The sequence below is a fragment of the Acipenser ruthenus genome, chromosome 4 (genome assembly GCF_902713425.1).
Source record: "Acipenser ruthenus chromosome 4, fAciRut3.2 maternal haplotype, whole genome shotgun sequence".
Classification (NCBI taxonomy): Eukaryota; Metazoa; Chordata; class Actinopteri; order Acipenseriformes; family Acipenseridae; genus Acipenser; species Acipenser ruthenus.
This window is the reverse complement of record NC_081192.1, coordinates 75909597-75925331: the sequence shown is the minus strand read 5'-3', so window position 1 is coordinate 75925331 and position 15735 is coordinate 75909597. Positions and strand designations below refer to the sequence as shown.

At 44.6% G+C, this 15735-nt stretch overlaps 1 protein-coding gene across 1 annotated transcript in view; it reads left to right on the top strand.

Annotated features, from left to right (window-relative positions):
• The window catches only part of mocos (molybdenum cofactor sulfurase), a 155824-nt gene that overhangs the window by 95268 nt on the left and 44821 nt on the right, over window positions 1-15735 (top strand). Inside the window, exons 7-8 of the mRNA XM_033999581.3 lie at window positions 9845-9961; window positions 14795-15211. Of these exons, the coding sequence (XP_033855472.3) occupies window positions 9845-9961; window positions 14795-15211 (534 nt within the window). The remainder of the gene's footprint in view (window positions 1-9844; window positions 9962-14794; window positions 15212-15735) is intronic.

Here is a 15735-nt window from a genome sequence, read left to right as displayed (position 1 = left end):
CTGCTCCGGGCGGTGGCGGAGGCAGAGGCAGCTCCAGCTCCTCTGCTCCTGGTGGTGGTGGAGGCAGAGGCAGCTCCAGCTCCTCTGCTCCTGGCGGTGGTGGAGGCAGAGGCAGCTCCAGCTCCTCTGCTCCTGGCGGTGGTGGAACCAGCAGGTATTCACCCTCTGCTGGTGGAGGTGGGAGGGGCCAGCAGTCCTCCCACTGCGGTGAAGGTGGAACCAGCAGGTATTCACCCTCTGCTGGTGGAGGTGGGAGGGGCAAGCAGTCCTCCCACTGCGGTGGAGGTGGAACCAGCAGGCATTCACCCTCTGCTGGTGGAGGTGGGACCAGCAGGTATTCACCCTCTGCTGGCAGCTTGGGTCCTAGGGCTGTGGAAGCCCCGACTTCCCTCTCTTCGGGCTGTGGACGCACCGACTCCTCCCTGTTGGGCTGTGGACGCCCCGACTCCTCCCTGTTGGGCTGTGGACGCACCGACTCCTCCCTGTTGGGCTGTGGACGCACCGACTCCTCCCTGTTGGGCTGTGGACGCACCGACTCCTCCCTTTTGGGCTGTGGACGTTCGGGCTCCCCCCACTCAGGCGTAGGACGTTCGGGCTCCTCCCACTCAGGCGTAGGACGTTCGGGCTCCTCCCACTCAGGCGTAGGACGTTCGGGCTCCTCCCACTCAGGCGTAGGATGTTCGGGCTCCTCCCGCTTGGGCTGTGGAGGCAAAACCAGCAGGCATTCTTCCTCTGCTGGTGGAGACGGGGACAGCAGGCATTCTTCCTCTGCTGGTGGACCTGCTACCTGGGCTGCTGTTCCACTTATAACTGCTTCCAGGTAGCTGAGGACCAACCCCACACCTTCCTCCCAGGTGCTTACAGTCTGTTCCCTCGCATAAGCCTCCCATCGTTCCCTATCCATAAACTCCAGGAACTGGACGACTACTGGGATAGACTGGGCCTCCAGCCCAGCATTTTCCAGCATCCAGTCCCGCATTTTGATGGTGTCTTCTGCCATTTTTTTTTTTTTTTTAAATCCAAACTGCGGTTCCTGCTCTGGCCTGAGTCCTGGAGGCGCTGTCGATCCCACTTCTGACACCACGTGTCACAAAGACGGCCGGAGTGGGTGGCGTCAGACCAGAAACAGGAACACAAACGACAGAGAGGTGGGGTTTTGGTGAGGCTGAACGCGTGATCGCGTTCAGCATTTAATAAACAGAACAGAAAATAAAAGGTTGGAACAGACAAAAACACGGGACACGGCACTGGTAGCCAAAAGAAACATATAAACAAAACGGACTAAACACTTAACAAACGGTGCACGGAGACAAACAAACACGGTGAGTACAAACACTTATATTTACGATCTTTCACTTTTAATTACTCCTTTCTCTCTCACCCGTTCTCCTCTTCCGAACACCCAACCCCAAGTGACAGAAACGTGCATCTATTTATACTGTTTGTGCTGGGATTCAATTACTAATTAATTACTCACTTGAATCCCAGCACGTGAATTCATTACGTGAAACCCCGTGTTCACATATTATATTTTAAATGCACGTGCGTGATGTGCAATCCCGTGCCTAAATACAAATATACCCTTTAAATACACGTGAAACACAGACCCGTTTATATCCCGTGTACCAATGACTATACACCAACATTTACACACGCACGCAACATACATACACAGAACACACAAATGCACACAGGGGCGGGGCACTTTGCCACATGGCCCTACACCAGTTGTAGAACTATATATTTATATGAATAAAGTCTAAGACGATGTAGGTAATCTTAAATACAGAGTGAGTGTTACATTTCATTTGTGGAGTATTTACCGGTATACTTTTAAGATTTTTTTTATACAACCTGCTACTGGCATTTATTAGAACAACTCCTCCTGTTTCAACGAGCATGAACAATCGATTGATGTTAAAGCAGAACCCCAGACCACACCAACAGACCAAATGAGACTTCCCCTTTAACCCTTTTTATACTGGATTACTATGTAGATTCTCTATCCCTCCTCTCAAAAGACTAGGAAATATTTATCAAGATGAAGTTAACCCAGAAGAGTACCATTTTATCTTTAGCCTTGGTTGGTTTGGTTTCCGTTCTTTTCCCAGACAATGGCACTCATACTGTAGCTTGTTTGTTGAAAATAAATAAATTACAACTAGGGATGGGCTCATGTAATGATCATGTGTGTCTTATAATAGGATTTGCTTCATGAAATGTATGGCTATAGTACACAGTTCAGACATCTACATAGACTCCATCTCTGTTATGTGTTTGAGTCCTAAATAACACTTTTCTGGGTATGGCCAGTGACTTAATTTGGAGATGGAAAACATGGTAATGAGAGGAAAAGGCAACCGCTTCCAGCAAAAAAGAAAATGGAGGAAGAAAGGGTATATAGAAAAAGATCAGGTAAAGTGAAGAAAATTAAGAATGAGGAGCAGAGGAAGAAGAGAGGCAGTGGAATCCCAGAAGGGTAAAACAAATAGATAAAAAATAAATCACAAATGATGTAGACCACAATGCAAACTGACAGGTGAACAGAGGTAAGGGTTAGGGTTAGGGTGAACAGAGGAAGGCAAGGCTCAGAAATAGATCAAGAGAAGACTACCAAGCCACCTGTCACGATAAAGAAAGAATACAACATGACATCCTCACCTTTTATTTTAAAATAACTAGAACACCATTCTAAACACATCAAAGCGATCTAAAACAACCACCACACTTATTAATGGTATAGGAGTCTCTTCAACTGGTCTAAACCTTAGCAGATCTAAATACTTTCACCGTTTAAATAGGTCCAAACCTGGCATTCTACTTACTTAATGTACTTACAGACAAAAATACTCTAAAGAGACTCACACACAATAGACGCTGGCTTTCACTTCTTTTAATGGTTTACACAGTGACGTTATTTAGATAACTTAAATTTATCCCATAGAGTGTTACTCTTAAGCCCATATGGCTCACTTAAAAAAAATAAAAAAACACCACGCTTAGCTAATAATTGATTTTTGCTGGTTAAAATAGGCTTGTCAACTGGAATTTCTGAAGACTAAACCGACCAGTACAAATTAACTAAGAGTAGAGCCGCAGCGCCAGCCAGGCACAGTAATGAGTCTGCTGTGTAACAGAGAGACCCTAGTGCCACTGCTCTTTAATTACATGCAATACTCTTTATTTTATAATTGCATGACTATATATATTGTAAAAGATCAAGTGTCGGAGTACTGATTGACACTGGTTTCCCGCTCCCACCAACCGGCACAGACTTGTTATATTCTCAGGCAAGTATGTTTTATTTACAGTAGTTACACAAATAAACAGTTTCTACTATAGCCTAAGCCCTGTACGGGCCTCTGACTAACTCACTTCTTCGACCCTCTCTAAGCTACTTCAAGACTACTACAGGCCTACAAGTGTTGGCCTGTAACAGATCCAACTGGAAGAGTCCACCGGAGCGAACCTCACTGGCCAGAGTTGACATGTAGCCCGATGAGCAGTAAAGAGACTCCTTCTCCTGGAGGAAGTCAGTTGACACCGGTAAGCGCAGGACCAACTCCCTTTGCCAGAGTCGTTCTGTACTGCAGGACAGGTTCCCTCTCCTGGAGTGATCCTGTAACACAGGTAAGTAGAAAACGTGCTCCCTCTGCTGGGGTAATCCTGTAACACAGGTAAGTAGAAAACGTGCTCCCTCTGCTGGGGTAATCCTGTAACACAGGTAAGTAGAAAACGTGCTCCCTCTGCTGGGGTAATCCTGTAACACAGGTAAGTAGAAAACGTGCTCCCTCTGCTGGGGTAATTCTTAAACACAGGTAAGCACAGGTCAAGTCCCCTCCTTAAGAAGGGTTCCAGGAACACAAATGCAGTGACCCCGGACGTCCAGAGACAGGAATACAGAAGGCAATAAATTGTATCCAGACTGTGGGGAAGAACCCCGGCAGCCAACTCCCGGTTGTCCACGGATATAAGTTGGAAACAAACCAAAAACCACGTGTCCACCTTTCCTGTGCAAACTCTATGCAAAGTGTCTCCTACCAGTGTTCAAAATAAACAGCGTCTTATAAATCAAGTCTGACGACTCCCTTGTGTCTGATTTATTTTGCTGTCTCTGCCGTGTGTGAATAACCAACACACCTCCTGGTCCCGGGTTACAACACGTAAAAACAGACGCTGCTGTTGTGACGGCGCACAACTACACACCGCGGAACACCGCGGAATCCCTTAAAAATCGATCACTGAGAAGTAATATAAACTTCAAAAACAAAATGTTTCACAAGTAATAATCCACCTTTAACAAAACAAAAGGCTACCTCACCAAGAGGAAAAACGCACTTGCATTAACTGAATGCCAAACTATTTTTAAATACAAGCGTTCACTTTACCTTCCAATCTTCTACAGCACACTGAAGAATACAGGTTTCTTTCCACAGGACAATAAGGCGGAGTTCCCCACGATCACCTATTGCCCCGATTGTTCTGCCCTGCTTCCTTATAAACCCAGTAACCCCTCCCAATTAATTGGTACTCGGGATTCTGGGTTATGTAGTTTCCCCCACAGTGTCGCCATTCCTTAAAGGCGACACCGCTCTTTCCTCACAATATATATATATATATATTAAGAGAAGAATCTAGATTTTAGTAACACTCACTTAACATGTTCCCTGTGTGTGTGTGTGTGTGTGTGGTGTGGGGGGGGGGGGGGGGCTAAAAGGTTTCCAGTTCATTTTCACATTGGCTGCCAGGGGCATTGTAATATTGTCAACCAGCTCTGTATGAGAAGCCTGGTGTGCACAAACCTATCCCTCTTTGAACAAAGAAAGCACATTCATTTGATGCACAATTATAACAGAACCCCCTGGCTTTGTGATGGCATCTTTCTTCCCCTAGAAAGATAGTTTCAAGTTCGAGGTAAAACAGTCCTTTTTGTTTTACTGTGACAGGCAATTATAGCATGTTCAGTTTGGCAATGCATTCAGTAAGGCGGCTTTAGGAAGTACAGCTTTGTAAAAAGTATAATTAAACATACTATCACAACTTGAATACCGCACTGTGGCAATGTGGCAGTGTGGCAGGGAAAGCCCTGCCGGTGCATGGGTGTATGTGTTGGTGTGGGGAATAATGGATTGGCAGGGAGGGGGTTAAATTGCTCCCTGTCAAAACACATGGGAATGTGGCTGGAGCCGTGAATTGAATAAATCTTTCAATTTTTTCTCCAGCCACAGATGTATAAATAGGGTGATCACGGGTGTTAGAGAGGATAATAGTTAATGTTGGTGTGACAGGGTGGCTGTGCGGTGACGTCAGGTCAGAAGCAGGAAGGAAACTGACACCAGGGAAATACTGCAGTTCAAAATAAAGAGACGCTGCGTGCCATTTTATTTTTAAATAATAAAAATAAATAAAAAGTTCAAACACAAAACACTTGTTCACAGAGCAAAAATAAATAATTAAACAAAACAAATATAAACAATACTAAACAATACAGGTCAGGCTGGGCAGTAGCCTTCACTGTTCCTGTATTATTAATTTTAAATTTCGTTTCTCGCTCCTCTCGCTCTCCGCTCTCGCTCCTAACACCCGCCCTGAGTGCAGAGAGCTGCAGGCTTTTATGCAGGTGACCATCTCCCGATTTAGCAACAAATGAATCACTTAATTAATTCGGGAGATGGACACCTTCTGCACAAGGTTTTTTTAATTATTCCTGGCAGAGGACGAGTACCCACTCTCGCCTCTGCCAGAACACATTTTAAATAAAACAATAACAACGCACGGCTACGCCGTCAATACATAAATACAAATAAACAATAACAAAACATACAGCGCTTCACCGTCATATTTATAAAACCATAAACGAACAATAACACACTGTCAATTACAATAACAAAATCATAATGTACAAATACAAAATAACACAGGGGCGGAGGGGGAAACCTCATTCTAAAAATAAATAAATACATTTATACAGCAGGGCTTTCTACTGCCGTGCTACAGTTGGTGATAGTGGTGAGGGTGAGTTTTTGTGCGCTGTGCTGTTTAAATATGTGAGAAATTATCGTGGGTGTTGAGGGGAGTTTCATGAAGCTGTGTTTCCTTGAAAGCGACGGCTCAGCCTGAGGCCTGAAACCACGGGAGTTAGAAGTGTTTTTACCTGCAATGTCTGTGCCTGAGTCTCCCTTCCTGATGTAAACACCATCGCCAGTGACGCTGTCCTGTCACACGCACTCAGAATGCATCATCATGTGTTGGGTATGACAGTTGAGGGTAAATGTAAATTAAATTACAGGTGAAACAAAAGTAATCAAGCCAAATAAATGCAAAAATATACTGTATAGTACTTGTTGTGCATGATAGACTGTAACATAGGACCAAATGTAGAGGTACATGAACCTCCGGAGCACACCTTTCCCTGCTGCATTGCTTTAACCTCTGGCAATATCAATGATACACACACTTGGGGTCTTTATAGTTGGCACTAGATATATTCTGTGATTATCAATAAGGTTCCATTACAGATGATTGCCAGGAATAGTTTTTTTTAACCTCTGGACATATTATTAATACAAACTCACTTTCAGACAGTGTCTTTACAGGCTGTGTTCTATGATTCTCTCAATAAATTTCCATTACAGGTGATGTCCAGTAAAAATTCACTGGCACATTGTTCTTAACTTCTGGACATATTTTGTTTCATATTTCTATATTTATTTTTAAAAACCATTAGATCTGATAGGACATACCCCTTAGATTATGGTAACTTCATTCTTTGTTTTTATACAGAGTAACAACACAATAATCTGCACTTAATTTTGAATTCTGAATTATTGTCAGTTTTTATTAAGCTTCCTTAAAGATTTTCATGGGACTTTGAATTCTCTTGAAAATAAATGTGCTTCTTACCAGACTGTCTTCCACATCACTGTTTCCCCACTGATTTGTAACAGAAGACTGACAAACCGCTTTCCCTGTCACTCAGCAATGCTTTTATCTCTCCTGGCACCAGATCTCTAGGGGAGGTCATGGCCTATAAAATATCTTCCCCCAGTGCTTATTATGGATTATTTATTAATTTAATATTTATGCAGGTTAAAACACAGCCTCGGAGTCCCAGAGCTGCTCCCCTGGTAAAAGCACAGCTGTGTGTGCACAGGGTGAGTCATACAGCTCAGGTACGCGTCCTGGCTATGCGAAGGGTAAAACCGGCAGGGACTGTTTCTTCTCATTGTTCTACAGCGAACCCTGCTGGCGGGGCACCCAGTGACCTCAGAGTGGACACCTGCAGGGCTAGCCTTTGTCCTTCAGAGGCCGGTAGTTCCTGGGTGAAAAAGGAAGCTGGCTTGGTCGTGAAATCGGAGGACGCCCGCTGAACCTTCGGGTCTCCTGAGCCATGTGGGGGATTGCGGCGTGAGGAGAACAGTGATTGGGAATTCCAAATTGGGAGAAAATCGGGGGGAAAATTATAACTGGACTCACTAAAAATAAAATTAAAAAAAAACTCTTAGCCTCGGTTGCAGGGGTTTAGGAGGTTTATGACTCAAATACAATATTGTAAATACAATACATATGTATATCATAGAATTGAAGGTATATGTATATGTACACACAGACAAATGAAAGCATTAGATACATACAAATATAATGTACATTGTCATTGGTCAGCATTAATATGTGAGAATTAAATTATTAATTACATTTTTTTTCTCCATTTTAATTGTTACCATTTTTCTAAGAGTCTTTTTCGAGGCTTGGTTTGGGGAATAGTATTTTCCTTTCCCTTTACATATAATGCTATAATACTATATGGTGTTTTGTTTTGCCACTTTATCTTTCTGTTCAGAACCACAATGATTAAATCTTCATTTTCACATTAGCAAATACTGAGGATGAAACGAGTATTGTCTTTACATTTCTTTGGTTTATGTCTCATATTTTTAAAACATTCAAGTGCAGGGAGAACATTTAAAAACTGATTTCTAAAGTAGAACTTATTTGCGTTGAAATAAACTACACACAATATTGTTTCTTTTAACAATTATTTGTGAAAAAATTGTTTCATATTGTTTCAGTGATGAATGTAGACTGATCTAGAGATACAACACAGAATCGATTAATCATAGCTAGTTATCTAGAAACACATTCTTTCCTTGCATGATGCTAGGTTAAAGCTCTTCGATTTGTCTTTATTTTGTGATGAAATATGGTAGAATCCAATGAAAAAAGCTGATTTATTTTTGCTTTTTTAATTTTACATTTTTCTCATGTCTCATGTTCGATTCATAATTTGCACATCATTTTTGGAGCACCAGGAAAATAGAAGGGTACGTGGAGGATTACATGCAAAGAAAAAATGTCTCTGTGAAGCAATGTTTTGTCACTAGAGGGTTGTTCAATAATGCCAACATTTAAGTATAATGTATTACTATGCATAATAATGTGCACTTTTCAGAGTAGTTATTTATTCATTTTTTTGCTTATTGGGTTTGAATACTGATTACATAGATTACATACTGAATTTGCAAGGTTTCTAATGTCCGCCATCTAAGTTGTTTTGTCAACGTTTAATGAAAAAACCAAAAAAAATGCTGCAAATGCAGTAGAGCCTCGCAGTGAACCGTTTTCATTTGCATTTTGTTATACTTGTGTGTTTGTATTGACCCTGTGGTAAGTCAAAATGATTTGTGCGAGTGTCTGGAATTTTCTTTGCATCCCTCGAGAGATCTTTGAAAATAAGATGTATAATCTCAAAGAGCTACCCCTATATATTATGAGCCTACAAGAGGAGTCATCTCAATCTTAAAAAAATTATACTCCAAAAAAATGTTGGTTTTTTGGGGTTTTTTTGTGTAATTGGAGGTTAGAATCTGTTGTGTAATTGGAGGTTAGAAACAATGTATTAGCAGTGACCTTTTTTATATAAAAAAAAAAAAGTTGATGTAACATTTGTTTAACTTCAGAACTACACATAGTTCAGCATGTTTTTAGTAACGCACATGTAGCACATAAACCTAACAAGACTTGTTCCAATACAACTGTCTTGTTTTACCCTTATCGTTGCAATGCTTCTTTAAGCTCTCGCTCGATCGGACTGAGCCAGACTGTACCAGCAAGTCCAGAACAAACTAAAGGAGCAGAGCTTAATTACTGACATTTAATAAAGGCAGGTGTGCTGCACAGGTATTAAAGGGTTCATTACAAGCCTTTCACTATAACCTCCTGTGGCAGGGTGTCCCGCCCCTTTGTGTATTTATTTGTATTATGATTTCTGTAAATATATATGATGGCGAAAAGCCGTGTTTTGTATTTTATTATTGTATGGCAGGACGAGCAAGATGCCGTCCGCCATGTTATTGTTTTGTGTTTATTTAATTACCTTGTAAAGATGCGTGACTGATCAGCTACTAAGTGTACAATTAGCTGACAGTCACTCATCTTATTAAACCTGTGCAAAATGTGACAGAGGGATAATAAGATAATTGTTAGCTAGTTAATCTCTCGGTCACCAATATAAAAGACCTGCAGCTTTGGCTGCACGGGGTTGGGTTCAGAGTGGAGAACGGGTGTGGAGTTAGGAGGTAAAAATATAAAGAGAAATAACAATTGCTACAGCGTGCTACTTGTTAGTATTGTTTGTTTGTTTGTTTGTTTGTTTTGGCCAACGTGCCTTTTTCTTTTGTGTTTTGTATAAACCTTTTATTTTTGTTTATTTGTTTAATGAAAGCGTAAGCAGCGCGTTTCACACCACAGTTTTGTCTGAGTGTCTGTATCTTCCAGGTCTGTGAGACATCATCCACCAGCCATCCTTGTGACACCTCCTCATTCAGATTTAATTGTCCTCTTTCAGGTGGATAAACTGGCCAGTCTCTACAACATCCAGGTGCGCACAGGCTGTTTCTGTAACACTGGTGCCTGTCAGCACCACCTGGGCCTCAGCAATGAGGAGGTGAAGAGAAACTTGCAGGTGAGAGCATGGGGGGGGGGGGTTGTAAGGAGGGGGGGTTGTAAAGGGAGGACAGTAGTACTTGGGTGCAGCAGACAAAAAGGGTACCCATTCCCCTTTTTATTTGCTATCCAACTTTTCTCATGCAAGGGTGTGGCAAGGTGTGTTGCAGTGCGCAGGTGTAGAGGTGATGCAGTGTTCAAGATAATGACAGACAACAAAGTACTGGTGAAATGGTGGTTTTAATTTGTAATCCAATAGTCTGATGACAACAGTAAACAATACATGGAGGACTGGCACTACACAATGATGTGTACTGCTCAGCTAAATAAACACGGGGTTCAGTCCCGAAATAATAAGCACAGTATTTAAACACACACAATACACTAACACGAGTCCAAGTCCAGGGTGAATGCTGTTAGTGCTAGTGATGCAAATACAATTTATCTGTGAACAATAGTGCAGTGTTGTCTGGGTTTGTGCTGGCCTTAAGCGATAGCTCCGGATGGTGTTAGCCGTCTAATAAATAACATACAGTACAATTAGAACCGACAAAACAAGCAAACACTAAACACTCACGGTAATATTTCGCTCATCCTTTAGCGTTCTCTTAACCACAAACAAAGGAACAGATCACCTAGCCCCATCCCCTATTTGTACCTTCAGTCACGGTCCTTTGGTTAGTGAGTGCAACCATTTCTCCTCCAATCCGCGGTTGCCACATCACTTTCCCTCTGGGGCGATGATTTAATGTACCACAGCTGTGCCCCCTTTCTAGATGGCCGACTTCCACCTAACCCTGGGAATTAATTGTCAGGTCATCCAGTCCAGGGCACTCTATTCCCTTTACACTGTGTCTTCACAGGTCGGGAGGGAGATTTATCACCAAGAATCATTCTGTCTCTGTCACAAAGGGTTAAAAATTAAACCCTTTTAGACTGCATCCTGGCAATATGTTGGCAATATAAGCTCTTACTGCATGTATAACCTAGCATGCAATCTCGTGACAGGTGATATTTATGGTATAACTCACTAACACGCTGTCACAAAGACGGCCAGAGTGGGTGGCGTCAGACCAGACAGGAATTCAAACAAAGAGACGGTGGTTGTGATGAGCTGAGTGCAATGGCTGCACTCAGCGTTTATTTACAAATAAAAGGTTTTAAACAGTACACAAAACAGGACACGGCACTTGACGCCAAAATAAATAGACATACAAAACGGACTAACACTAAACAAACGGTGCACGGACAGACAGACAGACACGGTGAGTACAAACAAACTTATCTTTACGTTTAATGATTTTACTTATTTTTACTCTCCTCTCTCTCTCACCCGTTCTCCTCTTCCGAACACCCAACCCTTAGTGCAAGAAACGTGCATCTATATATACTGTTGTGCTGGGATTCAATTACTAATTAATTACTCACTTGAATCCCAGCACGTGAATTCATTACGTGAAACCCCGTGTTCACATATTATATTTTAAATGCACGTGCGTGATGTGCAATCCCGTGCCTAAATACAAATCTACACTTTAAATACACGTGAAACACAGACCCGTTTATATCCCGTGTACCAATCTATACACCAACATTAACACACACACGCAACATACACACAACACACAAATGCACACAGGGGCGGGGCACTTTGCCACATATACCCCCCCTTGTGCGCAGCACACATGGCCTCAACGGCCACCTCCCCCCTTAAAAACCCAGCAGTCCAGGACAAAGTCTCGGGCTGGGAAGGGAGGCTTCAGTGGGCCCATGGCTGGCCATGCTGTCAGCACCCCTGCCGGTAGTGGCACGGCTGACAGCCTGTTGGTCCCGTCCTGCAGCGAAAAAGCTGCGGGGGCAGGTGGTCCCCCGACCTCCCCCTTCTTCGTAGCCGGCAGCTCCCTCCTGTGGGGCTCCGGCCACAAGAACTCCTGCAGCGAAAAAGCTGCAATGGGAGCAGGTCTCCGGACCTCCCCCACGATCTCCGGCAGCGAAACTGCTGCTGGGGTTGGTGGTCTCCAGACCTCCTCCCCCTTCGTGGCCGGCAGCTCCCCTTTCTGGGGCTCCGGCCACCGTACTCCCTGCGGAGGTACGGGCAGCAGAGGCAGCTCCTGCTCCTCTGCTCCGGGCGGTGGTGGAGGCAGAGGCAGCTCCTGCTCCTCTGCTCCTTGCGGTGGTGGTGGCGGAGGCAGAGGCAGCTCCTGCTCCTCTGCTCCTTGCGGTGGTGGCGGAGGCAGAGGCAGCTCCTGCTCCTCTGCTCCTGGAGGTGGTGGAGGCAGAGGCAGCTCCAGCTCCTCTGCTCCTGGCGGTGGTGGTGGCGGAGGCAGAGGCAGCTCCTGCTCCTCTGCTCCTGGAGGTGGTGGAGGCAGAGGCAGCTCCAGCTCCTCTGCTCCTGGCGGTGCTGGCTCCCTCTGCTGTGGCGGCTGGGCATGTGCACGCCGTGCTGCCTTCAGCAGCATAGCGAGAGCCTGCTGGGGGACACCAGCATCCTGCCCTTCTCCCCCCCAAAAATTTTCAGGGGGTTGAGCCTGTAACCCCTCCCCTTCCGGCTCTTGGGGCTGAACCAGCAGGCATTTTCCCTCTGCTGGTGGCTTGGGTCCCAGGGCTGTGGAAACCCCGACTTGCCTCCCTTTGGGCTGTGGACGCACCGACTCCTCCCTTTTGGGCTGTGGACGCACCGACTCCTCCCTTTTGGGCTGTGGACGCACCGACTCCTCCCTTTTGGGCTGTGGACGCACCGACTCCTCCCTTTTGGGCTGTGGACGCACCGACTCCCCCCTCTTGGGCTGTGGACGTTCGGGCTCCCCCCACTCAGGCGTAGGACGTTCGGGCTCCTCCCACTCAGGCGTAGGACGTTCGGGCTCCTCCCACTCAGGCGTAGGACGTTCGGGCTCCTCCCACTCAGGCGTAGGACGTTCAGGCTCCTCCCGCTTGGGCTGTGGACGCTCAGGCTCCTCCCGCTTGGGCTGTGGACGCTCAGGCTCCTCCCATTTGGGCTGTGGACGCTCAGGCTCCTCCCATTTGGGCTGTGGAGGCAAAACCAGCAGGCATTCACCCTCTGCTGGTGGAGATGGGGACAGCAGGTACTCACCCTCTGCTGGTGGAGATGGGGACAGCAGGCATTCACCCTCTGCTGGTGGGCCTGCTACCTGGGCTGCTGTTCCTTTTATCGTTGCCTCCAGGTAGCTGAGGAGAAACTCCACACCTTCCTCCAAGGTGTTTGGGGTGTGTTCCTCCTGATAGGCCTCCCATCTCTCACTGTCCATCATCCACAGGGCCCGGACGATTATGGGCAGAGACTGGGCCTCCAGCCCAGCATTTTCTAGGAACCAGCCCCGCAGTTTGATGGCGTCTTCTGCCATTGACCTTTTTTTTTTTTTTTTTTTTTTTTTTTCCCAGACCCCTCCTGGTCTGACGCTTGGAGGCGCGGCTATCCCACGATGACACCACGTGTCACAAAGACGGCCAGAGTGGGTGGCGTCAGACCAGACAGGAATTCAAACAAAGAGACGGTGGTTGTGATGAGCTGAGTGCAATGGCTGCACTCAGCGTTTATTTACAAATAAAAGGTTTTAAACAGTACACAAAACAGGACACGGCACTTGACGCCAAAATAAATAGACATACAAAACGGACTAACACTAAACAAACGGTGCACGGACAGACAGACAGACACGGTGAGTACAAACAAACTTATCTTTACGTTTAATGATTTTACTTATTTTTACTCTCCTCTCTCTCTCACCCGTTCTCCTCTTCCGAACACCCAACCCTTAGTGCAAGAAACGTGCATCTATATATACTGTTGTGCTGGGATTCAATTACTAATTAATTACTCACTTGAATCCCAGCACGTGAATTCATTACGTGAAACCCCGTGTTCACATATTATATTTTAAATGCACGTGCGTGATGTGCAATCCCGTGCCTAAATACAAATCTACACTTTAAATACACGTGAAACACAGACCCGTTTATATCCCGTGTACCAATCTATACACCAACATTAACACACACACGCAACATACACACAACACACAAATGCACACAGGGGCGGGGCACTTTGCCACACACGCTTAAAGAATGGTCTGATAAAGGCTTAGGGCTGCTACTCACCAGACGCAATGCTATTTTTCATTGGGCAAAAAGATACTTCACAGCGACACAGACGGCAAGTATTCTTTTTTCTTCCGTCATTTTGGATACTGCTTCACCCTGCTGTACCACGTACATTGAAGCTGTTCTGTGATTGGTCCATTTGCATGACAAATCGCAAAAATAGGATTCAGTCCTATTTATTTCATGTCATCCTGATGTTGCTCCCGCGTCGCTTATCGTGTCACCTGTAGTGTGAAAGATACTTATCAAAAGTATAGGGTCTATTGATTTTGTCGCATTGCTGCACATTTTTGCTTGTTGCATCGCGCCTGGTGTGTAGCGGCCTTTGGTGTTGTTCCTCTGCACGGATACAATCTGTCTTTTGTTGTTTAAAAACTATTCAGGTGCACCTGTGCTGATCGCACATTGCACACATTTCATTAGAAAGTTAAATACCAGCACAGATACATCCGTAGAGATAAGAAAGAGAGATAGTATGCTGGCAGCTGTTGAGTTGACATCATAACAACACCAACATCAAAACACCAATAAAATGAGAAAATGACAAGTGAATACATCTCTCTGTTCATTGCCTGTCGAGCTCTAATCACAGTAGATAAAGACTCTTTTCACATGTGGTGTGTTGGACATCGCTGAGCTGATAAGTAGAACAAAGCCTTTGAACCCTATTGTGATGTGAAACTGTCACCCCCATCTTCCTCTCTTATCTCTTCCCCCATGTTCTTTGATATAGGCAGGGCATGTCTGCGGGGACAATATAGATATTATTGAAGGGCGGCCCACCGGATCAGTCAGGGTGTCCTTTGGCTACATGTCTACCTTTGAAGACACGCAGACCTTCTTGAAGTTCATCATTGATTCCTTTGTGAGAGCTCCGGCCCGGCTTGATGAATGTAGACTGGCCAGACTGAGAGAAAGCGCTGCTGCAGAAACGACAGAACCTCCCATTCCTCAGAGCGGTCAACTCGGGCCTGAACCGAACCTGGAGGACCAGGATCCAATCCATGGTGCTGACTTGAAGAAACCTGACTTTGACTCAGTGACGAATGGTCACTTTGATGCTGGGATTCAAAGCATGAAGAGCATTGATGTAGCTGGCACTCTAACCAACATCTTCCTTTATCCAATTAAGTCATGTGCTGCGTTTGAGGTATGTACTGTACTGTACTGGGTCATTTTGGGGTTTTTTGGTTGGTTTTATTCAGTAGAATGCATAATATGTTTCCTATAATAATAATGTCATTGTCGTTGTTGATTTAAAGATTAGTTAGTTAGTTAGTGTTCTTTTCTTCTTCCTGCATCCGTGAGTATAAAATTATTTTGATTCTGAACGCCGTTGTAGATTTCAGCAAAGATGTTTTATTAAATTCTGTACAGCAGTTGGGTATTCCATTTTCAGTAATCACAGGTCATAACGGAATCAACAAGACAATACAATATTGGGATTTAATATAGGTTCTCTTTGACATCACCCCATATTCCTTCACCTATCAGAAAAGACAATTACATACTGAATATCATTTACCACGTGGGTCCACTTTCGTTTTATTACCTTAAGTGATTGTAACATCAAAGCCTGTTCGACGTTCCGCTCAGGAAACCCTGATGTTATAAAGATAAGGAAGGATGGAGATTGTTTAAGCTTTTGAAGGTTTTAGCCCCCAAAATGTTATC